This window comes from Salvia hispanica, chromosome 6 (genome assembly GCF_029641045.1).
Source record: "Salvia hispanica isolate PSC_SH4W2 chromosome 6, Shi_PSC_v1, whole genome shotgun sequence".
Lineage (NCBI taxonomy): Eukaryota > Viridiplantae > Streptophyta > Magnoliopsida > Lamiales > Lamiaceae > Salvia > Salvia hispanica.
This window is the reverse complement of record NC_142697.1, coordinates 12600983-12625881: the sequence shown is the minus strand read 5'-3', so window position 1 is coordinate 12625881 and position 24899 is coordinate 12600983. Positions and strand designations below refer to the sequence as shown.

General features: G+C 37.1%; 5 protein-coding genes across 5 annotated transcripts; 3 read left to right on the top strand and 2 right to left on the bottom strand.

The window, feature by feature from the left end:
- Window positions 1-490: 490 nt before the first annotated feature.
- Window positions 491-4490, bottom strand: LOC125203258 (phosphatidate phosphatase PAH1-like). The gene is made up of 9 exons (XM_048101565.2): window positions 3142-4490; window positions 2487-3073; window positions 2293-2366; window positions 1992-2076; window positions 1596-1682; window positions 1258-1330; window positions 975-1147; window positions 803-901; window positions 491-737 (listed from the first exon to the last, which is right to left on the bottom strand). The coding sequence occupies exons 1-9, from the start codon at window positions 4382-4384 to the stop codon at window positions 678-680; spliced, it is 2481 nt and encodes an 826-aa protein (XP_047957522.1). The 5' UTR covers window positions 4385-4490; the 3' UTR covers window positions 491-677.
- A 1147-nt stretch (window positions 4491-5637) lies between these two features.
- LOC125206221 (neutral ceramidase 2-like) lies at window positions 5638-8816 on the bottom strand. The gene is made up of 9 exons (XM_089059890.1): window positions 8518-8816; window positions 7966-8174; window positions 7544-7897; window positions 7272-7494; window positions 6946-7204; window positions 6749-6874; window positions 6608-6671; window positions 6363-6532; window positions 5638-6278 (listed from the first exon to the last, which is right to left on the bottom strand). Exons 1-9 carry the CDS (start codon window positions 8814-8816, stop codon window positions 5715-5717), a joined length of 2268 nt encoding a protein of 755 aa, XP_088916016.1. The 3' UTR covers window positions 5638-5714.
- A 661-nt stretch (window positions 8817-9477) lies between these two features.
- Window positions 9478-11485, top strand: LOC125208074 (F-box protein At5g49610-like). The gene is made up of 2 exons (XM_048107626.2): window positions 9478-9645; window positions 10063-11485. The coding sequence occupies exon 2, from the start codon at window positions 10069-10071 to the stop codon at window positions 11368-11370; it is 1302 nt and encodes a 433-aa protein (XP_047963583.1). The 5' UTR covers window positions 9478-9645; window positions 10063-10068; the 3' UTR covers window positions 11371-11485.
- A 3752-nt stretch (window positions 11486-15237) lies between these two features.
- LOC125208075 (uncharacterized) lies at window positions 15238-17382 on the top strand. Its single transcript, XM_048107628.2, has 4 exons — window positions 15238-15329; window positions 15671-15763; window positions 15851-16203; window positions 16610-17382. The coding sequence occupies exons 2-4, from the start codon at window positions 15709-15711 to the stop codon at window positions 17198-17200; spliced, it is 999 nt and encodes a 332-aa protein (XP_047963585.2). The 5' UTR covers window positions 15238-15329; window positions 15671-15708; the 3' UTR covers window positions 17201-17382.
- A 4055-nt stretch (window positions 17383-21437) lies between these two features.
- Window positions 21438-22414, top strand: LOC125206220 (B3 domain-containing protein REM5-like). The gene is made up of 3 exons (XM_089060420.1): window positions 21438-21542; window positions 21623-21887; window positions 21981-22414. The coding sequence occupies exons 1-3, from the start codon at window positions 21438-21440 to the stop codon at window positions 22412-22414; spliced, it is 804 nt and encodes a 267-aa protein (XP_088916546.1).
- Window positions 22415-24899: the final 2485 nt, after the last annotated feature.

Below are 24899 nucleotides of genomic sequence, written 5' to 3'. Positions count from 1 at the left end.
AAAAGATGAGAAAGACATAAAGTGTTATTTTTTTTTCATAAATGAAAATGTCTCCTTATAGTGGGATGACTAAATGAAAATGTCTCCTTATAGTGGGATGACCAAAAAGGAATATGCAAAGTACTTTATAGGAGTATTTCGTAAGTGTGCTACCTTGCTCCTGGTTTGTTTTGTAATCGGTAACGTCATTTGACAGCTCCTTAAAAAAAAATTAAAAGTTGTAGAACAATTTCACTTCATTTCATCACATCAAATTTAATCCTTGAATTGATTTAATTTTGAGGTTCAAGTCTCTATATGATTAAAAAATAAAATAAGATTTTCTGGTCATCACAATTCACAACTTCTTTAGTTTTTAAATGGATGGTATGTAACATAAAAATGAAAATAAAAGTTCTTGCAACCTTATCTTAAACAACTCTTTAAGATATATACTAAGTGAATTTCCAGCTACGAACATTTTTAAACTAGAACAAACCAAAAATGAAACTTTATAAAATGAATTTCGAATTCCCCACTCCAAATGGAGCCTTACAAATTCCCTAGGTCGGAGTTTCATTTCTATGGTACATAATGAGTTTCCTACAGTTATTTGCTATCCACAACTCCTCACTAATCCAAAAACCGTGAACAAAATTTCGAGAGGCGCAAACCAACGACACGAACATAAATACGACCTACATATTGTCAAGGTCGAACAATGGCATCTTCCAGTAATTCCACGAGTTATAGTCTTCCTGCATAGAAAAACAGTATTGTCACATTCATGAAACAAAATTACAACTGAATTCGGCATATATACCTGCTCCACCATTGAGGTCGGGGGAAACATATCGTTCACGAGTGTGTGCAATGAAGTGTATGATTTGAGATCGATGCAATGATTGATGGCTACCTCCCCCTGTAAGAATGCACACAACATGCTTTCATAAACTTGCTATTTAATGGAATTTGTGGATAGATGACATGACTACCTTAGGATTGATGATGAAGATCTTTCCCTTTGCAATCCCAATCTTACGGTAACTGAGTTCATCTGTGTCTCGGTTTCCAAATCCAGCATAAAATGGATTGTAATCTGGTGGAAACAATGCCTTTATATCCTCTAAACATGCGATTTTGAATTCATGGGGAGCTCTTCTTATCACTGCAATCCATAAAATACTTTTGTCAACCAAACATAAGATGCATTGCATTTTCTTGCTCCAGAGCTTGAAAATAATTACATAATTTATAGGAAAAAAGTTAAGTCATCACCCTCCCGATATAATGAAGGAAATAAACCATCAGGGGAAATAACAACAGGTCCGGTTGGTAAGCTCTTGCCATCCTGCAAATGATATGGACAAATTTATATTTGAAAGATTAATAAAAAAAAGAGAGGATTGTTTATCTAAAACTACATGATAGTAATAGGTCATAGGGTGTGTACCATGTATGATAAAACATTTTCTCAAAGAAAGAGTAACATAAAAGAAAACATAGTGAAAACATGAACAAAGATGATATTCAACAATTATTATAGTGTACAACTCTATTCTTATTACTTGTTGTGATTCTTTGGAAGAAAACTAGCTCATGTTTAGTAGTGAAACCTGTTTGAGATTGAATAGAAAACTTTTTGTCAAGTACGATTGGACAATTGCCCGTGCGCTTAGAAATAGAAGCTGATATCCATTCTCCTGTTGAAGAAGAAACAGTTAATCAAACAAGAGTAGACAATTGATTCACATGGGTAGAGACTGTCTCTCATGCCATACCTACTGAAAGTTGATCAAAGTAATAGTATAACATGGAATCTCCGAAACAAAAGGAATAATTATCAACACAAACTTTACTATAACTAATGAATGCTCTAGCCTCTAGCCTTAAGTTATACAATAGTTCAAGTCTTTAAGAAACTTAGAAACTATAGTAGTTCAAGTCTCCTGGCATGAATAATGCCTAAATTTGGTATCTTTACATTCAAAGCAAAATAAAAAAGGAATTACCTTTATTGCAGAAAAAAGATGAGCTATCCCAGAATGTGTCCAGTCTTTTCCTACTAAAGGCATAAACTGACCAAGAACATCAGACCTACAAATAGGTATGCGCATTTAGTGATACAAGAAGAAAAATAGATAACATTAGTTCTACTTCGATACAAATCATTTGTTACGGAAAGCTAATCATGATCCAACAATTCCATTCCATTCATTTGAAATTGGACATAATATTTGTGATAACTTGCCAAAAAGACTAATCAAGCAATATTTTTCAATGGAAATCTAAAATTGATTGATAAAAACTCACTTGGTAATTGTCCCGTCAACATCTGAAATTACAATGCGTGTATTCCACTTCCATAAGTATATATGAGCTTCAACCTGCGCATTGTAAAGTGCGTTTATCACAATCAAAGGGTTCGGTTCCACTCCAAATAACTAGTACTAGTATTTTTTATCAACACACATAGGAGTATGTCTGTGCAATTATAAATTCCTAACCTTTTGGGGTCCGAGGACTCTAGTCGAGAAAACAAAATTCACCATATTTTGTCCCTCTTTAAGATTTAAAGATTCGATTTGATCAGTGTTAGGGACATTGGTTCTTATAATTTGCTTGCGAGGAGACTCGGATCCTGGACATGCGGATGTTGATGATGTAGAATGGCTGGGTGAGACAGCCTCGGAATCCAGATAAGCTTCATCAGATGACATACTACTAGTATGCTCAAGTGTCTTAACCTTTCTAAATGGGATTGGCCAAAGCCTCCATCTGCGCGATGGAGTCAAAGGCATTCCGTTATCATCATCTTCTCCATCTGTCATCCCTAACTCCACAGGTATTACATCATTCGGGTTTACCGGTAACTCCAAATCAAAAGCTGCTATACCAAGAACAACATGTACAGCTTTGCGCCAGGGCAAGTACTTCCCTTGTATTCTAACAATTAAGTTTTGATTCTTTATGATAAATTCTCCAGAAGCTTTAAATTCCTCGGGTGATATGAGGTTCGCATCAAAGACGTTGTCTGCAGCACGCGATCCCATTCCAGCATGAAGCAAGTTTCCACATAGAGATATCTCCAACGCTGTCAGCAAACAGAAAATGCAATCAAATACTCATAAGCTCAACATAAAATGCTAAACCATGTCTCACCTGTAGTGGCATCTAATCTAGGGAATTCCACCGGAGCTTCTCTACTTATTCTAACAAGTTTGCCTTTACAAGATTCAACTTCAGGAGCATGATCTTCTTCCATGTCCCTCTGATTTTTTTTCACATCCACTTGCTCATGTGATCCCTGATTGTTGCTAGGAATTTGAACAAACAACCGATCATCGTGATCCATACCAGAACCATATTTTCCTTGAGTTGTTGCTTCCACATGCGAATCTGGAGGAGAGCTGTTGATTGGACATCCAGTAGTCTCATCAATCTTAATCGACGAGCATGTATTTTCTTGATTGGAGTCGATGGCCAATTGTGAGAGCTCCAAGCAACTTTTAAAGGTATCCTTCCTCTTCATATCAATTGAGTTGTTGTTATCAGGACTACTTTGCATATGCTCCGCATCTCCTTCATAGGGTGCTTGATGGTGTTTGAAAGACAAACTGTTTGTCTCACTTGTGTCTCCAACTCTATGGATATCAGACAAGCTATCAGAAGCCCAATTACCTTCACCTGAATTGTACTCCTCAGTCCCACCACCAGGACCAAGGTGGAATTGGGGTGTGCTTAGTTGCAAATTTTCACCCGTCTTCTCGGATGATGATATGGGCGCAGTCAATATATGGCCATCCACGCTCACCAAAACTACCTCGGAATTTGACTCTTGTGATTCTAGTGCATGCTCCACGCTATCTAAAGTGTCATATCTATTTGGACTATATTCAGAAATTTTAGGTGAACCCTCCACAGATGAGTGTTCATCTGAAAACTCATAGAACACGTATGCAGCAGCATCAGAGTCAACTCTCCTTAGCTTTTCCGCTCGAACATTTAGGTGTGCGTCTTCCATGTCATTATCTTGGCCACTAAATTCACCTACACCGTCATTAAAACTACTGTAATGGTTACTGCATACACCACCACCTTCGAGATTGTCCAAGTCCTTCAAACCTTCATCAACTTCCCTAACAAAGTATGCTTCGCCCGAGTTATCAAGATACATATGAAAATCAGCTTCAGCACCATTAACCTCAACTTGTACTATCTTCTCCGCGCCCTTGAGAACACCCTGAAATTTCCCAAATCGTACGTACCAAGGCGTACTCCTAAACGTCCCATCTTGTTGCTTAACCACAATTATGTCGACAGCCCCACCAAACGGATGAAATGGCGTGGCTACAGAGTACATGCCTTGAGTAAGGATGCTGCTAACTCTACCAACCACATCCATATCTAATATGTATATAAATAAGCTCCCCCAAACTTTTTAAAAGGAAAAAATAAACAAAATGTATCTATTGCACAACTACATCAATCTCTCTTAAGCCACAATCCACACCACACCACTCGAAATCCAGGCCGTGCACCATCTCTGTTATGTATCAACAAAATAGATAATTAAATCATCATGTGAATAATTGCAAGGAAAACCCATAAGAATATGAGTTTGTGCATAAATTTTTGTTAAATAACCCATCAACCAGCATAAAATCAAATATTTAAAAAAAAATCATGAAATATGTGTTGTAGAAACTTACGCATGCAAGAATTTTGCAGAAACTTGCACATGCATAGAATTTTTTCTGAACAAACAAAACCACCAACATTAGATTCAAATATTTTTTAAGGGAACAAGAATAATATAAATGTATGATCGGAAATTACATGTGCGTGAAAATTGCAGAGCTTCGGCATAAATCAATAGATCTGTCAAATATATTTGACAGCTCCAAAATGTGAATGTAAAATCGTCTCAAGATTTAGAATATAAGCTTCATTCTCGCTCGCAGTTTTCTTGAATTATCTTCCATTTTATAATTTGGCTGTATAGAATCACCCAATTCCGAACAATATCAAATTCCATCTTCTTTCAAGAATAGCATCGAAATTTGGACTAAGGATATTATTAGATGTTTATGACAAATTAACAAGACAAAAACATAATTTTCCAATTTACCCTTCGTGGTCACTTTCCCAATATTATACTATAGTACTAGTAATTTTATATGACCATATTTATCATCGTCGCCATGTGGCTAGCAATACGTGATGCCAATTTTAATGAGAGTCGACGGTTCAGCTCGGGATTGATTATTAACAAAATCTGCAAAAACCACCGTTTATATTGAAAATCGTCTTAGTTTAAGCTCAAACTTATAATCTTACTAACAAAATATGTTTTCAAATAAAAAATAAAAATACTAATTGAAAATCGTAAAAAATCACAGATTTTTTTTGTTCCAAAACAAGATCCATTTGAAATTTAATTTCAATTCTGCAAAATTTCGGAATAGGAACTAGCAGCTGGTTAGTAATGCCAACGATTTAAAAATCGTCGGTTCCAGATCGAAATCATCGGTATGGTTCGACGAGAAATCGTAACAGGCTAACAGCCCCGTGAAGGAGGAATGCGCGCATTGTCGCCATTTTATTTTCAAGAGCACATTGCACTAATATCATTAACGGTCCATAGATTTGATCACATATTATGCATTCAAAATATTTATTATAGTCCGCAGTCCCTAGTTTGGTGCAAGTAATTTATTCATCACATACTAAAACTAATTCACGACAACATTGAATCCAGAAGAAGCTCCTGTGAAATACTTCACTGGGGATTCTTTAGTAGTCTTGAACGATCCGTAATGTCTCAACCGATACACCCCTAGGCTCGCCTCTTGCGGCACCTCCCACTCGACCGTGGCAAGCCCATACGTGCTATTCGAACTATACAACGGACCATTCCACTTGAAGAAAACGCAGAAATCATCATCGTCATAAACAGGTATCCATTTATCACCCTGCTGCTGCATCTCCACCACCGCAAACGTGCCTTCTGTCAGCAGATCATATCTCGGGTTTGCGCTCCAAAACGTAGCGTTAAGCCTATCCCCAGCCTTGAAGGGCCCACTTTTCGTGTCGTGTTTTATGTCACCAAATTTCACCCCAGGCGGAGGAGAGTCCCCGGTGGGGTCTTGCAAGAGGCTCAGCTGCAGTGAGGAGAGATCAGGAGGCGAAGGACCTTTTACGACGTGGCTATCGCCTCCTGCCAGTGCTTGGGCCAGCTTCTTGAATTCTTGGATGTATGCGGATAGCGTGTGAGGGCCGTAGAGCGTTGATGCAGCCTGTTTTTTTCACATTGGGCCATCCTTTCAATTCCAAATATATGTACATAGTGAGAAATGAAATGATTGGTTATACTGGGTCACCTCGTAGCGCTGCTGTTTGTACTCCTCAAACGTGGCTACATACTGGGAATAGGTGTTTGTTAGGCCGGCTATAACCACCTGAGTGGCGTTGTCGAATTCCCCTCCTCCCGACCTCGTCAGTGTCTCCTTCACTGCCTCCCGCAGTCTTCTGCCGGCCATTGTTGTGAACTCTGCTAACAAATAACCTCAATAACAAAAGCCACATTTTGAAACTAAATCAACAAGTGTTAATGATTAGACTAGACCTCCTGGCACACAAAGTATCACCAATTTCCCCAATCTCAGAATTTGAATTGGTACAACTGCTGGCTGCAACATTCAAACAATTTATGATCCCATCCCATTTCATATTAATTCATAAATTTATAATATAAGTAACTTATTACCGCCCAAGCATAAGGCCAAAACATTTCTCCTGTGTCAAGAAGGACAGCTTTGGGCTTTTGGCATTCAACTTGATATGGGCTAGGTTCTCCAATAGCATCCCTCACTTTCTTCCAGAATTCATTAATCTGCAATTACAATCATGCCATCAAATTTGTACTACCTAAGTATGATTGCAAGAAAGCTGGGTCTGACTGACCTCGGTATCACCTTGCTGAAAACCGAAAACTCCAGGGCCATCGGTAGTCCCGGCTGCAAAACCGGGACCTAGTGCAGCAGGGCAAGTTTTCACCACCTTCTTATTTTCCAACACAACTTCTATATCTGTGATATTCAAGTAGGTTTGCCTGTAATCAATCTTCCCCGCGATTTCCTTATCAGCAGACGTGAACAAATCCACGGCCTTGTGGAATTGTCTCTCGCCGATCATCTTGGTGCTCAAGATCTCATCTGGATATCTACATCAACAAGTTTTAGTGTTTCTCATATTCCAATATTATAAACAAGGAATTAGTAGCAAAGTACCCTGGACCGCGGCCAACACAGAGCAGATCATTGCCATGGCAAGAAGAGTGATTAAAGTCACAGGGCTTTCCACTGTCCAAGCAAAAAGCTCCCAACACATTGGGGCTCACATCTCCCACGTTCGACTGACAAAATGCCCCCACAAATCGCGACCCGTCATTCTTCCTCACCTTGGCACTCTGGCTAGCTGTCTTGGAGCACGGCTGCCCTCCCGTGGCCTTGATTCTCGATGCAACTTTCATCCCAATAGAAAGGAGACAAAAAGAATTAAGAAGGAGATGCAAGTGCAAGCAGGGGAATGATCGGGTCAGGCGACTTACATGAAGCCTTGATCCTTTTATGATAAGAAGAGGAAGGGTTGGTAGTAGTAGAAGTGAACCAGTCCTCGAAGAATCTAGCAGCAGCGCCTTTATTGTCGCCGCTGATGAGCTTATTGTCCTTGCTCATGGAGGTCCCATGCGTCGCAAACCAGCTGAAGGCGCCCGTGCTTTTCCCGCTGCTTTTATCCACAAACTTCAACAGAGTCATTTGTGTGTCGACGTTGCTTGGATACCTACTCCTTTCCTCTGGAGGGTTGAAAAGGTACGCGCTCGGGCTCCTGTTTATCCCACCATTCTCCACATTCCCTGCAGATTTTATATTTTTAATAGTTAATCATAATATATATAGGCATGTCAATTCTTTTTTTCTTTACCCGTGTTGATTAAAATTGAACCGGGCTTGAGATTGTCGTGAGCCTGGACGATGCTAAGCTCGATTGCAGTGACAAGGGCGTCGAAAGATTGGGGGACGAAGCCGAGCGAAGTTATCGAGTATGTCACATACTGCAGGTAGCCTCCTGGACCAGCATGAGTGTGAGTGCCACTTATCGCAACATTTTCTTCATTGTACAACTCTCCATATCTTTGGTACCATGCACATACAAGTCCTCATAATTAGTTCTACTTGCTCTGACCTCAAGTAAATACAAACTCTATATAAATACGAGTACTATATGGATAGTGGTAAAATGCAAACCCTACGTGTTACAAACTTCAAACTCTTCAACACAAGTGTCAATAGAGTGTCAACACAATGTCAACATATTATAAAATTTCAAGATTTTGATGTCAACACATCGTCAACCGTTGACACTATTATTTTGTCACCTGTTGACATAATCTAACGGGCCAGATCATAATTTGGAATTTGTACAATATTTAGAGTTTGACATTCCTACTATATACACGTGTATATATATATATACCTCGATTTTAGTCTCTCAAGGACTTTAATAGTGACAAGTTGGGAAGCCATCCCAGCATCAAGATTAACAAAGGCGATCCGAGCACCACCTTTGGCGGTGTCAGCAACGACGAAGGCCCGTGCCCGGAGCCGGAAATGTATGCCACTGGTGACTTGCTCCATGTTAGCATAACCCATCATGTTGACTCCGGCTGCTGGGCCGGTCATGTCGTGGCTCCCCACACCTATTAAGTAGTCTCCATTAACAAACACCAACCAGCTGATAAATAGGACTAAACTTAGAGCTCCGCGATTGTACATTCTGTTGATTCTCGTATGTCCATTTTGAACATTTATTCAACTAATATATATAGACAATATTTTAATCCATTTCTTAGTGTTGCATTTCGCTGTCGCAACAATATATACCCTTAGTTTTATCCGGTACTTATTTTGGGTGTTGGTGTATATATATATATATATATGTATATTGTGATTAAAAATGAGGCAAATGTGTTTCGGTAGCTGATAACTTTAGTTAGTAGATAGCCGTCCAATATTTCAGTTCGTATTTTCTCGAAAAATACTTCTACTCTCTATATTCATTTTCAGTCCCATAAAAATAGTTTATATTTATTATCCATTTACGATAATATTTTTCTCAGTCTCTTTTACTTTATTTATGAGCACTATGATCCGCCACACAATTTAACTATGTTTTCTCCTTCTCTCTTACTTTATTGATTACACGTTAAAACTCATGGTAATCTTAAATGGTCTATTGTATGAGGCTGATAGAGTAATATTTGGTTGATCATATAGTAGGATGGTCTTTTTATTTTTGTTTTTAATTTTATTTTCTTAATTCTAAAATAACTCTTAGCTAATCATATGTAATGTAATGATAATTTCAAAAGAGAAAATATTGGAAAATGAGAAAAAAAAAAAAAAAAAAAGAACGAAAATGTTGAAAGGGAAAATGGAGATAATAAAACCTAACCTACGTTATGCCAAGTCTTCTGCGTTTTAAGCACGGTATGGTGTGCTGTGCTATTCCCGCACCGCATCGCATCGCATCGCATCTGCATCTCTTGTTGTGGCTCGAAACCCTCCGGTGACCCGTCAGTTTCTCTCCGGTTCCGAACACAAGGTAATTGAATTTGAGATGTTAATAATTTGATTTTTTTGGTTGAATGTGGCTGGAAATCTTAATTAAATTTGAGATCTATCGAATTTGATGTTAATGATTTGATTTTTGTGATTTGAATCTGTTAGATGTTGGGATATTTGTTTTGATGAATGCAAGTATGAGCAGTTGCCTGCTTTGTTTTACTCTGAATTAGGGCAAGCGAATTGTTTAACCTTTCTATTTTGATTATGAATCAAGATTTGATTTTTTTCTTTTTATCCCTATGCTTGTTTTGATACGGCCAAAGACTCTTAACTTTTATCCTTTGCTTCTTGCTATGTATGTTTTCTTTTCTTGTGTACATTTGATAGAATCAATCGCATCCCTTTCAGAAAAGAATTAATCATCTATATAAATAAGCATCTGTATTATTTTCAGGTATTAATGAAGATCACTAACTTTTTGGAAGGGGATTCTGCTATATGTGAGTCTGAGTGTGGCATAATTAATAAAAGTGCTCCTACTGCACTCAGAACAAGTAATCGACATGTTGCCAAAAAGGATCATTTAGCTGTAATAAAAGAGCAGAAACGGAAAGATAGGCGTGTAGCTGTAAGAAAAGAACGAAAGCAGAGAGATATTTTGTTAACAACCAAGGAAGATGTGTTTGCAAATCCACCAGAAGAGATTACGTTAGAGATCTTAGGAAGGCTCACCATTAGGAGCGTTATGACGTGCAAGTGTGTTCTTAAATCATGGCGCCATCTAATGGAGGGGGATGAGTTTGCGATGTCATATACCCCCAAACCAGGCCTGACTTTCGTTCATCGGGACATGGAAATGGGATACACTGTCCGCGATGAGGCCTTAAAGCCACTTTTCCGATTTGGTTTGCCTTCTGACCATCGATTATCTGGTGTTCACTGGTGTGCTCAAATTGCTTCAGCTAATGGTTTGCTTTCGGTGTGGGATCCACCCCCTAACACTATATTTATATGCAATCCAATGACTCGTGAGTATGTCGAGCTCCCTCCTCTATCCAAGGACAAAATTACTAGCTTTTTTGGATTTGGAGTGAGCAGAACAAGTGGCCAGTATAAGATTTTGTGTATTGATTCCCATAGTTGTTATGTATACACTCTAGGAAGAGGTGCAGGACTGTGGAGAGCCATCGCACCACCACCAGCGCCAGCACTAGGTATTGGTCAACTGTATCTTGGTGATGCTGCATTTTTGAATGGAAATCTTCACTGGTTGGCATTGGATTCGGAAGAAGATTACTTTGTTTGTTGCTTTGATTTGGAAACTGAGCTCTTTACTAGAATTTCAGTTCCTTGTGATTATATTGCCGAAAGATATGGCAACAGGTGGGTATGTATTTTGGAGGGTCGGCTATGTTTATACGTTGTTTTAGATTGGTATCATGTCATTATTTGGAAGATGAACAACTATGGGGATGATAATTCTTGGATAAAGGAATATAGCTTTGACTTACTCAAAAAATATTTAAGTATGGACGTGGTCGAAGTTTTGACAAATGGTGACTTATTGTTAGCGATAGCAGGTTCTGGTACTTTGGACGCATCTCATGATCGACTATTTTATATCAATCCCAAAAACACTGGAGCTGTTGTGACATATGGTTCTAAACAACGTCATTCTTCCAACATTGGTGTTTATACCCCAAGTCTAATTTCGCTCGTCACCATGGGGTTTCATAATGTCCAGCCGTTGAATTTTTATTAGATATAAATAGGTTGTACTTATGTAGTTTTAGTTCATCGTGTAATTTGTTACTATTTCATTTTGCATCCTTCTTTAATCAGTTCATTATTAATAGCTTATGATTTTTCGTTTTTTATTCTTAATCAGTTCATTTTTAATAGCTTATGTAACAAAAAAGATTGCATCCTGTAATTTGTTATTTCTTGAATCTTTCATTTTTTGTTTTTAGGGTTATTTGTATAGAAATACACGAACTTTCAGCATTTTATGATTTTTCTTTTAAATTTCATTTTTGAATGTACATACATGAATTTTGAGTTTTTTTGAAAAAAAAATTTCCCCAAAACTAAATATCCCGCCAAATAAAAGTTATTATAATTTTAACCCCTTTTTCTAAATAGTAATTTTTGGTTGTTTTAGAAAATATTTTTTTAAAATTATATTGAACTGTTTAATATCTTGAAAAAGTAATACTTTTAAGAGATATTGTAAATTGAGATATTTGTGATTTTTGTCTTTAGATTACATTTTGATGGAATGAAGATCGTTTTCATTTTTATATAGTAATGCTTTATTTTTGTAATTTAAAATGATTATGTAAAAATTTGCACATAAATTTTATTTTGATTATATATTCTTCTTTATTTAAATGATACAGTATAATTTTAAAATTTTAATGAATTGTTATTTAAAAATATCCATAAATTTAAACAAATAATATTCATGCCTAAATTTAATGATTTGGAAAAAATCTATTGTTAGGGCAAAAAATAAGAAAATTTCCAAAAGTTTGAGGGATATAGAATACCTTAAAGTTTAGGGAAAGTTATAGAAAACGTCGAAAGTTCGTGTATTTTTAGACAAGTTACCCTTTTCAATTCAAACGACGTTGTTTTCATACTCGACGCTTTTTGTCACGTTGGCACTTTCGATGGACAACATATATTTAATTTGAAGAAAAATAGAGGATCCTAGAATTGATTGTGCTATAATAATTTTGATTTGCATAATTGTAGAGATTGGTTGTTAGGAGCACTACACTCCCTATACACTTACACTTCTAACATCCTACTGATATGAACCGTTAGATAGACAAATATGGAGTTGTGATTTCATCAACTAAGATTGCATTTTTTAGCATTTTTGTTGTATTAAAGGGTAAATTAGTCAGTTCGTGTATTTAACCCACTCTCCTAATTTGAGGCGCGAGATTTTAGGGTTACACGATCCGTCTGCTCATTCAACTCATTTCGAACCTTTCCACTCTCTTTCCAAATCATTCATTTTCTCAATTCCGTTCCGCCGCTTTAACTTCCAAAAACCTCCAAAAACACATTCCCGATTCAAAACCCTAACTCAATCCCACCGCTCACAACAATTCCGGCGACAGTAAACCACTTCCATCAGCATAGCGTAGACCCTAAAATCCAGCAATTTCATCAGCATAGCGCAAACCGCTTCCATCAACCGACCACCAATTCGACAAATGTCTAAAAGACGAGAAATGTCGAACACCACAGAGCCTGACATCGAAGAATCTTCACGAAATGGTAATTTCTTGCTTTGTTTGGGTTCTTGTTCCGTTATTTTCTATTTGATGGTTCACTCCTTGTCAAAAAAGGATTATTGTTTGTAGCTTTCTATAAATTGCTTAATTTGTTTATTTGTCCGCTAAATATTGCGATGGTGTTTCTTAAATTTCTGCGCGATTTCAAGTAGATTATTTGATCTGGTGTGCAGGATTTGGTTAACGGTGTTTTGTTGTTGCTTATTGCGACTGATGTTTTACTTAATTAATGCCTTCTTAAATGTGCTTATTTTGATGAAAATGTTGCTTAATGTTGCATAAATTCGAAATGTTGCTTAATTTGCTGGACAATATGCTTAGTTTGAGAATTTGCTCAATTTTGTAATTTTAGTGCGGAGGTATGCTTATTTTATTGTTTACTTTGTGCTAAACTATGCTTATTGTGGGTGCGACAAGTTGATTATTGCTTATTGTGGACATTGCTTAATTTGATGAATGTTTTGCTTATTCTATTCGAGTTTGTTCTTAAATATTGAAACACATTGCTTACCTCAGAAACTTGGTTACTATCCTTGACTGACTCAAGCGTTTTTTTTTATTTATTTAATTTGATTGACAATTTACTCAATTTTGCAATTGTGGTGTGAAAGTTTGCTTATTTTATACAAAAGATTGCTTACTTTGTCTAAACTATGCTTATTCTTGGTACGACAAGTTGCTAATTGCTTATTGTAGACATTGCTTAATTTGTTGAACGTTTTGCTTATTCTATTTGAGAGTGTGCTTTTTTTGGGATACATTGCTTACTTCAGAAATTTGCTTACTATCTTGGACTGACTTAATCATTTTTTTACACATTCCAGTAAAAAGCAATAGAAAGGAAAGACTAAGGCTGATAAGGCAACTGATCCCGAGGCTGAACAGATTCAGCATATTGAAATCGAAATAAAATCACTCCATTTCAGGAGCTCTACTTAACATTTTAGTGGTATGATTGCTAGACTTAATTCGAACCAGAGGAATGCAGTCTAAGAGCTGGGTTTCGGACCACTGCTGCATTTCTCATTGACCGACCTACGGGGCACTCTCGTTTACTGGATTGTGTTAAATCAGCATATCACGTCGAGCAGCGTCAAGCTAGCAGAAAATAATCATTGCATATTGATGCGGAAGACGTCCATGTGACGCTTGGTTTCCCAAAAGGTTCCTTACCAATTAGACGGAAGGAAAGCCTTGAAGGGTCACCCGTATGCAGGCGGGATTGCAGATTGTATTGCCAAAGACGGAATACAACTTCTTGACCCTAATGTCGAGAATTAGATGTTCGCAGTCCACAGACATTGAGGGATGGAACAACTTCAAAAAATGTTTCATGATCTTGAGAAGTTGCATTCTGTACTATGCTCTTAGTTTATACCATGTTCTTAGTTGATGATTGCTTGCTTCGAAATGTTGTTTGATTTATTCGATATAATGCTTAGTTTGAGTAAAAATTTGCTTAAGTTGTTGGAAAGATTACTTATTTTGAGCGAGAATATGCTTAAGTTGTTGAAAAGATCGCTTATTTTGGGCGAGAATTTGCTTAAGTTGTTGGAAAGGTTGCTTAATTTGGGTGATAATTTGCAACAACATAAACTACAGAACCATGGTGTCTCAGTGATACATGTGCATGGTATTACACCAAATTAAATACTAAATTCGAATGTCTTAAAATTTCTTTCCAATATTGGCTTCAGCTCATCCGCATGCATCTCACTGATTGATAAAACATGATACGGAATTAATGATAAAAAAACATATAATAGCTTCACAACATACAAATAGTGCATTGTTAGTAAGACGGTATTGCATTGCATTGCGTAGTCCCTGCAATACAAAATGGTTGAATTCATCAATGAATACCATAAAATCTGAATTTAGCTTTAATAAATATTTAATAGCTTCACAACATACAAATATTGCATCGACAGTAAAATAGTATTGCATTACTTAGTCACCGCATCACGTAGATTCACCGGTTGCATTACATATTTTTAGGGCTCGTTTGTTTTCTATGTTGGCCCAACATATGTTTAGATATAGTAAACTCAAAAATCAAGTTATAGGATAGAGTTAGCAATAATTACCATATGTTTGTTTGTACATATTCATATCCCTAGTTTCTTATTTTTATGTTTGGTATGAGGTGTCCAAACACAAGATACAACCATGTATTCCCAAATTTATCCTCATTGCATTTTCATATTTCCGAGATTGTCCTCATCCATTTCATTTTGGCGGTGAACCCAAATTTTCCAATCAACCCAAATTTTTCATCTACCCTAATTCCCCCCCCCCCCCCCCCCATCTCAACGCCTCCTCCAAATATAGATTGCACTCTCTATACCAAATTGCGAAACTCAGAACGGTGGACGCTATCAATTGAGCCGACGACCTTCGCCTGAAGTTCAAGGTAGTCTAAACTCGTATCTTTGTCGTAGATGGATTGTATATCTTTTCATATGTATACGACGATATTGCCGTCGGATATTTCTTCTATAATCTGCTCTCTCTTGTATTGGAGTGTCAAACAATAGGACTTCAAATGAATTACATTAATTACAGTTTGCATTATGTGAACTTATTGAAGCTCGTTAATGGTTTCAAGTTGGGCAATTGGTTTATTTCAATCAATTCATCTTCGTTGTGTGGCCAAGCTTATGTTTAGCCTTTGTTTTAGTATATTTCAGTTACATAGAATTTATAATAGTTCATTGATTAGAGTGTAATTGCTCTAATTTTTTGTTGCCTTAGTGGTTCTATTCTATTCTCATCAATTCAGCTTTGCTCGTATGGCCTCCCAACAACAGAGTGGTAACGACACCGATGGCAGTCCATTACCAGAGGGTAATGCATTCATTTAACAGCTTTTACTCTTCGTAGTTCCTTCTCCGTGATAACACGAGAGGGCATGTGACAATATCCTTTTTGCAGGTAACCCGGATAGTATTACCGGCAGAGGGGTGCTAGCAGACAGATCTAGACGTGTGTGGACACAACGCGAGGAGCAAATCCTTTTGTCATCCATGAAGGAGTTGGTGGCAACCGGATGGAAGTCGGAAAATGGTTATCGTGCAGGATATTTGACCCGTGCATTGGAGGCACTAAAACATGAATTTCCCAAAACTGATATTTGTGTTCACCCTCACATCAAGTCGAGGATCCAATCTTGGAAAAAGAATTACTACTCCCTGATGCAAATACTTGACCGTAGTGGTGTTGGTTTCAATACCGATGGTGACTACAAGATAGATATCGATGATGAACAATGGACACAAGTTGTACAGGTAACATTTAGCTATATTTACCCTTGTTTCGTATGCCATAACATTGTTTACACGCTTGCTGTGTCGACCAACAAAATCTGAAAAATTGCTTAGGGAGTGTTTTGTCATCCAACATTGCTCCGTAGAGGTTAGAGGGTGTTCTGATGTTGGGTGAGGAGGTTAAATGGTGTTCTGATGTTGGGTGAGGACAAGTGGTGGAGACTAATGGAATGATTTGGTGATTATGTTTGCTTATCGTAGTTTATCTTAGTATCTTTGTTTATATTAGATTTGTGAATCCAGATTTGAGCCACTGATGCAAATTCAGTTTGTTAAATCTAGTTGCTTATATATTTATTACCATATATACATGCTTTCTTTGATAATACATTCGTAATTTGTGTTTTTTGGTTAATATCTTTTGTAGAAAGATAGCAATGCCAAGTATACGAGGAACAAGTCTTGGCCAATGTTCGCTGACTGGAAAGAGATTTTTGGCAAGGACCGTGCGGAAGGGGTTAAGGTTATGGACACGGGGGATGCAGTCCGCAAAATTTATGGGTCTGGTTCTGGTGTAAACGAAAATTCTCCAATGACTTTAGAGGAACTCTTCCCCGATGAAGTTTTTCCTACCGGTGTTCTACCGGAGATGGTTGATGAGAGCACTTCGGCACCTGTCAAAGTTAGTCCGAGGGTGCCAACCAAGGTAACAAAGAAGAGGAAGGCTGATGACAAGATGGACAGTGTCCTTACTCTCATGACTCGCATCCATGAGGACACGAATGAGCGCCTGAAGGACATCGCAACTCGAATTGGTTATGAGTTCGATCTTAGTACGAAGAGGACCGAGGTCTTCAATCAACTGAAAGGTATGCCCGGGCTGACCATCAAGCAACAATTTTATGCTGCAAAAAAGTTGGTGAAGGAGCCTGAGCTTCTGGACTTGTTTAGGGGATTGGATGAATTTGCTCAACCTACTTTTATTCTCGATCTTCTGGAGACAGATGGTAAGATTTGAACGTGGTGGAGTCCATGTCTTTGGTAGTATTTTGTTATTTAACATGGTTTAAACAATGATCCAATCCATGTAACTAGTGCCAGTGCACTCTTATGTAGTATGTCAACTGGTATTTTTTTGCGCATGTAATATGCGAAGTATGGACAAGCTCTGTATTTTGTTTAATTACTATCAACATCGACAGTATGTGGTACTGCTTCTGTACTGCTTAACAACACCATTCTATCTGCTATATTTTTGAACGTTCATTAACAACACCATTACTATCAACATCGACAGTATGTTATATGAATCACTTATATGAATCACTTTTTGAATCATCATTAAGAACTCTTAAATCGCATAGTATTATAAATATGCTCCATTTACTCAATCAATTGCTATTTATGATTTTGCATTCAAAAATACTATAAGCAATTGCTTCTTTTGATTTAGCATTCAAAATTATTGTAATCAATCGTTTCTCTTGATTTTGGATTCAAAAATATAGTAAGCAAGCGTTACTTTAGATTTTGGATTATAAAATAATGTAATCAATTGCTTCTTCTGTTTTTGCATTAAAACAGAAATCAATTACTTTCTTCTTTTGATTTTGAATTTAAAATATTGTAAGCAATTGCTTCTTTTTATTTTGCATTAAAAAATATTGTAACCAATTGCTTCTTTGGATTTTGCATTCAAAAATATTGTACTCCAATGCTTCTTTTTTTCATTTCGCATTAAAAAATATTGTAATCAATTGCTTCTTTGGCTTTTGCATTCAAAAATATTGTACTCAAATGCTTCCTTATTTCATTTCACATTCAAAAATATTGTAATCAAATGCTTCTTTAATTTTTGCATCATAATCAAATGCTTGTTTTAATTTTGCATTAAAAAATTTTGTTAGCAAACGAAGCATGTCAAATCAAGCAAGAAGCTACACCATAGATCATGAATTACGATTAGTAAGTGCACAAATTCAATGGTTACTACACCATTTTTCTTACAAACAAACGCATCAAAAAAAAAGTGCACCCCCTAAATACTAATACACCGACGAGATACATGCTCGTCGATCACTACTTAAGCTACCCATAGCCATTAACTAATCATTAAAACATAGAAAATACCAAATATCATATCCGATATAGCCTACTAAGTGCATCACCTGTGCACATCAAAACAAACATTACACCATTTATAATGCTAAGGAAAACAAAGTGGAACGACTACAAACCCCTTTATGGTGCTGTTTTACGAGAAGTTGGGAGGGGGCTCCAAGAAGCACATGATGAACCTCTCGGTGATGATCCTAAAACCTTCTTCGCCGGGACCATGCGACTAGGTGACTTCGTGGAGGATATTTGGTCCACATTACCCTCATTCACCTGGAAAAGCTTTCGACGAACCCGAGAGGGTGTGCCCCGCGGTGGGGAATTAACTTCATCAACATCGACAGACATAGCGGCTGCGTTCCTACGAACCGCCTGATTTGGCTCGACGGAGTCAGATATGACTATGACCTCCGTGTTGTCGGATAGGGTTATGACCTCGGTGGAGTCCTCAACTTTGACGTCAAACAAACCGAACACGGTGGATAGGAGGTTAATTTCTGGCTCGTCACGGTGGTAGTACGCTCCGGCGTATGAGTTCCTCTACAAAACATTCACCACATTTTATGTTAGGCCAAAATGACATGATATAAATATAGGAGATTAGAATGTGAACCTTGAAGATGGTCTGCCATATTGCTTCATCGGCGTGTACGACTTTGTTGACAAAGTCCCAGCGCACGCCGTGTGTGGCAACCACCTCGTTGAACGTCTCGTAGCGTTGCTTAAGAAGCTTGAGGCGCAGCGTGATATCACTGCAATTTAGATCAGAACCGAACTGAGAGTTTATCAACCTAACAGCCAGACGAAGCACATATTTTGGAACACATGCATCGACCCAACCAAGCCAATTCTTCTTCTTGTCGATCAGAGTTCTGAGGAGCATCGAATCCATCAGTTGAATCCACTTTCCATTGTAGAAGAACGTTGCCTGTGTTGGGATGTTAGAGTTCATATTTCAGAGGGATGTTTGTCTACACTTGATCTAAGCTAACCATGTTATATAGAATTACATGTACAACAACTCATAAGAAATATTGAATGCGGTGGAAGAGCATTAACAACATGGTAGATAATTGTCAAATCTATTAGGGTTAAGTACACACATTAGGTTTCCTCGCCGCCCTACTATGGCGATTACTCCGGCGTGTGAATAGGAAGTCTTTAATAGGACAACTGTATATTCTCCATTCCAAAACATATCTTCTAAATTTAATGCATATCGGTTCATAATATGTGTTCATATTCGTCGCTTAATTCGGTTAAGAATATGGAAATGTGGCACCAATTATGTAGGCGATACTTTAGGTTATTTTTGTTTGGAATCATTAAAATATTACTTACCTGTATCTACCATGATCTTTTGAAAAAATAGATACATATGGAGCCGACATCGTAAGTTATCACTGAAAAGGTGAAATTAATAATATATATATATATATGGGTCAAAAGTTTCATTTTTACTTAAAATGAAATTTATACAGGATAAAATGATATTTTTTCAGCACGCATAAAATTATACTTTTATTCCATAAAATGATATTCCGTTCCATAAAATGATATTTTACGTACATAAAATGAGGGTTATTAGGTTATCACCATAAATATGGATTATGATTTGATTACATCCCTATATATATATATATATATATATATATATATATATAGATATATATATATAGGGGTGTATTCAGATGAAAACCATAATGTATATTAAAACATCAAACCATGTAAAATAATGTACATTATACACACTAATAATGTACATTTTATTCATGTATAATGTACTGTGAGCATAATGTACAGAATTCATATAATGTAAATGTACATTATTAGTGTGTACAATATTTAGAACAGTACATTATAAATGAATAAAATGTACATTATTAGTGTGTATAATATACATTATTTACATGGTTTGATGTTTTAATATACATTATGGTTTTCATCTGAATACACCCCTATATATATATATATAAAAGTATATCTACCATAATATTTTATGATCGAATTTATCACATTGATATCTGAATTTTTGTTTAAAGGGATGAAATGTTCATTAACATACTTTTACGAAATATTGCATAAAATTGCAAATTTTGAACTTCTTATATATACAAATATATTTGGATACTTATATACGGTCATGATTTAATTTCTATTCCCCCCGTTCCATGTTAATAGAGACATATTCTATTTTGGGAAGGTCAAAATTCATTGAGTCATTACAATTTTTGTTAAAATAATTTCTTCTTTTACTTTATTCTCTCTTCATCTATTTTACTTTATTAGGTCTTACTTGTTTCACCATTCATTACACACACTATTCTTTAATTCCTACGCGAAAAGAAACGTTTATAATAATAACAAGGAACAGAGGGAGATTTTTTTTAATAAAATATGATCATGCTTTGTTTTATAATTTTAAATATTATTGTACGAAGAATGTGTTGGTATGATTCTACTACTAATTATATTGTTGTTAAAAAAATGATGATCATATATAAACTATAATTACTTTATTGGAATGTATAGTTTAAAGTGTGATGTAATGAATATATTTATTACTCCGTATAATTTTACTAGTGACAATGCCATCCCCTAAATTAGCAATATACTCCCTCCGTCTGCCATTACGAGTCCCGGTCACTTTTGCACACTCGTTTTGTAAAAATGATAATGAATAATAAAAGTGGAAAAATGGTAAAGTAAGAGCGAGAATAATGTTAAGAAGACTCTTCTCAACGTTATTCTCTCTCTTACTTTACCATTTCTCACTTTAACTATTTATTATCATCTTTATAAAATGAGTGTGCAAAAGTGACCGGGACTCCTAATGACGGACGGAGGGAGTATTTCATATTTAATTTAACCTATTGACTTATAACGTTAAAAAATGCATTCAATTCTCACAACCGTATCCGGAAAGGCGAGAAGCATTGTTTGTAGAAGTTCAGACGCAATTTTAATTGCTCACACCCACCTCTCAGATTCATAACTTCAACCCACCTTCTCCACCACTTTCCCTTTAAGGCCGATCATATCATCACCAGTAGAAAAATGGTCTATAAGTTCTGCCTCCTGTGACGCAATACACACCCTCAAACAATCTTCTTCCATACTCACGTATCCAAAAAGTTCACATGGGAGGCGAAGGTGCAAACTACCCCCCGAACGGCCCTGACGATTACCACCGACTTCCTACATTTCTGAAGGTGTATCGCCTAGAAAAACACAAGGAGGAAATGGTATGATATTTTCTATTTCAATTAAGATAACATCCTATATACGAAAATGATGCCAACATGTTCCTTTTATGTATTTGTAGCGGCTTCCTCCGGAATTTGTTGGGATCCATGGAGGGGACCTTCCGTTTGACTGTAGGTTAGTTTGGCCTAATCGAGTTCGACACATTGTACGCATACTGAAACTCGCTAATGGGTTCTACTTCTGCACCGGATGGCCACAATTTGTACATGCAAATGGCATCGAACATGGTGACTACCTTACCTTCACCTTGGTGGATGTTGGAACGTTCAACGTGAGGCGGTATGACATGGGCACCCACTGCCCCCCGCAGGATGATATCGATCGTAAGTTTTATTTTGTTGGCATTATACTTACTTCAACTAGTCTTCGTTAATTGGTCTCGCAATACTAATGGTGTCATTGACATTACTTATTAGTTGTTGAGGACGACAACCTAGAAGAATGCTACTCCCCCGATGTCGATACTTCTGATGACTATTGTCCATCGGAGGTGGAAACTGATTCATCACAAGATGATGACTATGAGGATGACAGTGGTGCCCTCGATGTCGATGGCTATCCCACTTTCGTGCTAACACTCACTAAAACAAACATCAACCGCACAATTGAGATTCCCTACCGCTTTTGGCAACGCCATATCCGAATGGGAGCACTTGAAGCTGCTGTTTTTTTGTTGGCGGAAGGGGAGACATGGCGGGTTACTCTCAAGCACAAAGGATCAAAGATATGGGTGAAGCACGGGTGGGGACAATTCAAAACTGATAACCAACTGGTAGAAGGAGTGCGCTGCCATTTCAAGCTCGTTGATGCGGATGATGTCCAATTCTTTGTGTGGTTTGAGCGTCCTTAGAGATGGTGGGATTATGCAACTGATTATAGGGCAGTACTAAGGTTATGGATCTCCTATTATGTATGCATGTGTGTTATATGGTGTTTGTTTTCCATTAGATCATGTCAAATTTTAACTTGTTATGCTTTGTGAGTGGGTTCGTATGATGGTTTGTAATGTCAAGATCTTTTGTAATTTGGTTGTTATGTGAACCAAACTATGTATAAGTTCGAAATTTTCACCTTTACTGCCTAAAATTGTATTTTATGTCGTGATGAAATTTTGGGCTGAAAATTATTCAAAGTTCGTAAGTAATTAATTTAAAAAAATACAATGCTTAAGCATACCTTATGATCGGTAAATGAACTCCATTTTAATATTTAGTTTTTCCATTAATTAAGCAACAAAATTGTTGCATTGCCACGTATAAATTATGTCACCAAAAGGTATCAAATTATTTAAATTAATATTATAAGTTCAATAGGTCATATGTATGAATTGCTTGTAATTCTATTATTTGCCACGTAGCATATAATAATGTATTCACATGACATTATCATTCCCATTATATTTGCCAATGAGTACAGTTAACGATGATAATGATTTGTTTTTATTTTCAAACAAGTAAAAATTTATAATCAAGATATGTAATCTTGATATTTTGGTTGTACATTCTCATACATTCCCTCGATTGCATAAAAAAAGTAAAAAAGAAAAATATAAGAATTGAGTTAGGAATTTCAGGTAGTGTATCTTAATAAAAGAACAAATAAGTATTTCATACAAACCATATGTCAGAATGTCGCTCGTCATAGACAAGTGCACGAATTTAATTTAAAAAGTTTTAACACAAATAACCTCACCAACATCGATCACCCGTTTGTCCTCTGACCCCACATTGCAGCAGCTAGATCGTCCCTCTTCTTCGTCCATTCAGGTGTTGGCGAGACAGTAGTGATTGTAGGCACTACCGGGTCATCGTTCTCACTCCCATACCCGTCTTCATGTTGACTGCCTATCAATTCCTCATACGGATCCACCTCCATTTGCGTACGAATAAAATTGTGAAGCAAGAAACAAGCAATGATCAACCCGGTTTGAACCTCGATAGGATAGAAGCTTGGGCTGCGAAGGATTCCCCACCGCATCTTAAGCACTGCAAAAGAACGCTCGATCACATTCCTAGCTTTAGTGTGCTTCAAGTTGAACAGTTCCTCTTGAGTTTGCGGTGCTTGGGTTCCAGGTCCCCACTCCTTCAAATGATAACTAACGCCCTTGTATGGTGTGATGAAGCCCTCGCTGTTTGCGTAAGCATTGTCGCAAAGGTAATAGCAATCTACGAATTGAAAATAAGGTAACTGTGTAAGGACTACCAATTATATTATATAAAATGTCGAGTTGAATACCTTTTGGCACTTTAAGTCCGAGAGGCCTGCTTATTGCATCACGTAATATCCTCGAATCACCGGCAGAACCTTCCCATCCTGGCAGCACGTATACAAAGCGAAGTCGTCGATCACATACAGCAAGTGTGTTAGTAGAAACCTGCCCCTTCCTATTACGATACCGTGGTGTGTCAGCAATGGGCACTCGCACGTTTATATACGTACCATCTAAAGCTCCTAGGCAACCCTACAACATTTTTTAGAATAGTATGAAAGAGGCAAGACATTGTTATAAAAACATTGACAAAATGGCATACAAGTTATGGCACATACCTTAAACCACTTCCATCTTGGGTCCGTGCATTCATCATCAACCGGTTCAGGTTTGACTAATAACAACTCATGCAAAGTAAGCACCCCACGGAGCACCATATGTGTGTATTTGGACACAGTTTCAGAAGAGCGCATGAAATCGTGACCCACAACCCGTGTCTTTTTATGGTGTGATAGAATGGACAAAAACATAGCAACTTGTTCTTCTACGGTGACAAATTTTTGGTCTATTAATCCAGCCCGGTCACGCAATAGACGACATAATCTACCAAAAGTGTTTCTATCCATCCTTAAATTGTCTAAACATGATCGGTCACTTACCCGGACAAGCCTGTCCAACTGCTTTACGTGAGCAGGAATGTAATCAATGAGCTCCTCTCGTGTATCTCTACCACCCCGTTTCCTTTTACGTGCATTGGGTCCTGCCAAGTTGATTAGCATACTTGCGAGGAGCAGGTTTGTCCGTTGGTCTCTTAGTATTTCCTCAAGCAAAACCAATACGGTGGGCAGTTCCTTTTTATTATCCTACATGAAGATGCAATTACCAATTTTACTCAGATTTCATGAACAAACTAGCATTATAACAACTCTATTCAATATCACAGCTTCACCTATACAACCAATCTGTAATAAGTCATGACAGCTCAAAACAGACATTCAAAATTAGGCAGAATAAACTGGAATGTGTTTACATATACCTTGCACACAAGCTCTAAACAAAAGGCATACAAATTTTGGGAATCTGAATTAGTATCCTGTTGAAGCTAACCTAATTCACAAGTGAATTC

Coding starts and splice junctions, on each gene's coding strand:
- LOC125208074 (XM_048107626.2), top strand. CDS start 10,069: ATGAAGATCACTAACTTTTTGGAAGGGGATTCTGCTATATGTGAGTCT.
- LOC125208075 (XM_048107628.2), top strand. CDS start 15,709: ATGGCCTCCCAACAACAGAGTGGTAACGACACCGATGGCAGTCCATTA. Junction 15,764..15,850: donor TGGCAGTCCATTACCAGAGG/GTAATGCATTCA, acceptor TCCTTTTTGCAG/GTAACCCGGATAGTATTACC. Junction 16,204..16,609: donor AATGGACACAAGTTGTACAG/GTAACATTTAGC, acceptor TATCTTTTGTAG/AAAGATAGCAATGCCAAGTA.
- LOC125203258 (XM_048101565.2), bottom strand. CDS start 4,384: ATGGATGTGGTTGGTAGAGTTAGCAGCATCCTTACTCAAGGCATGTAC. Junction 3,074..3,141: donor TAGATTAGATGCCACTACAG/GTGAGACATGGT, acceptor GTTTGCTGACAG/CGTTGGAGATATCTCTATGT. Junction 1,331..1,595: donor TTCTATTCAATCTCAAACAG/GTTTCACTACTA, acceptor TATCATTTGCAG/GATGGCAAGAGCTTACCAAC.
- LOC125206220 (XM_089060420.1), top strand. CDS start 21,438: ATGGGAGGCGAAGGTGCAAACTACCCCCCGAACGGCCCTGACGATTAC. Junction 21,543..21,622: donor AAAAACACAAGGAGGAAATG/GTATGATATTTT, acceptor ATGTATTTGTAG/CGGCTTCCTCCGGAATTTGT. Junction 21,888..21,980: donor CCCGCAGGATGATATCGATC/GTAAGTTTTATT, acceptor ATTACTTATTAG/TTGTTGAGGACGACAACCTA.
- LOC125206221 (XM_089059890.1), bottom strand. CDS start 8,816: ATGTACAATCGCGGAGCTCTAAGTTTAGTCCTATTTATCAGCTGGTTG. Junction 7,495..7,543: donor GCTTGCACTTGCATCTCCTT/CTTAATTCTTTT, acceptor TTGCATCGAGAA/TCAAGGCCACGGGAGGGCAG. Junction 6,672..6,748: donor TTTGGCCTTATGCTTGGGCG/GTAATAAGTTAC, acceptor TGAATGTTGCAG/CCAGCAGTTGTACCAATTCA.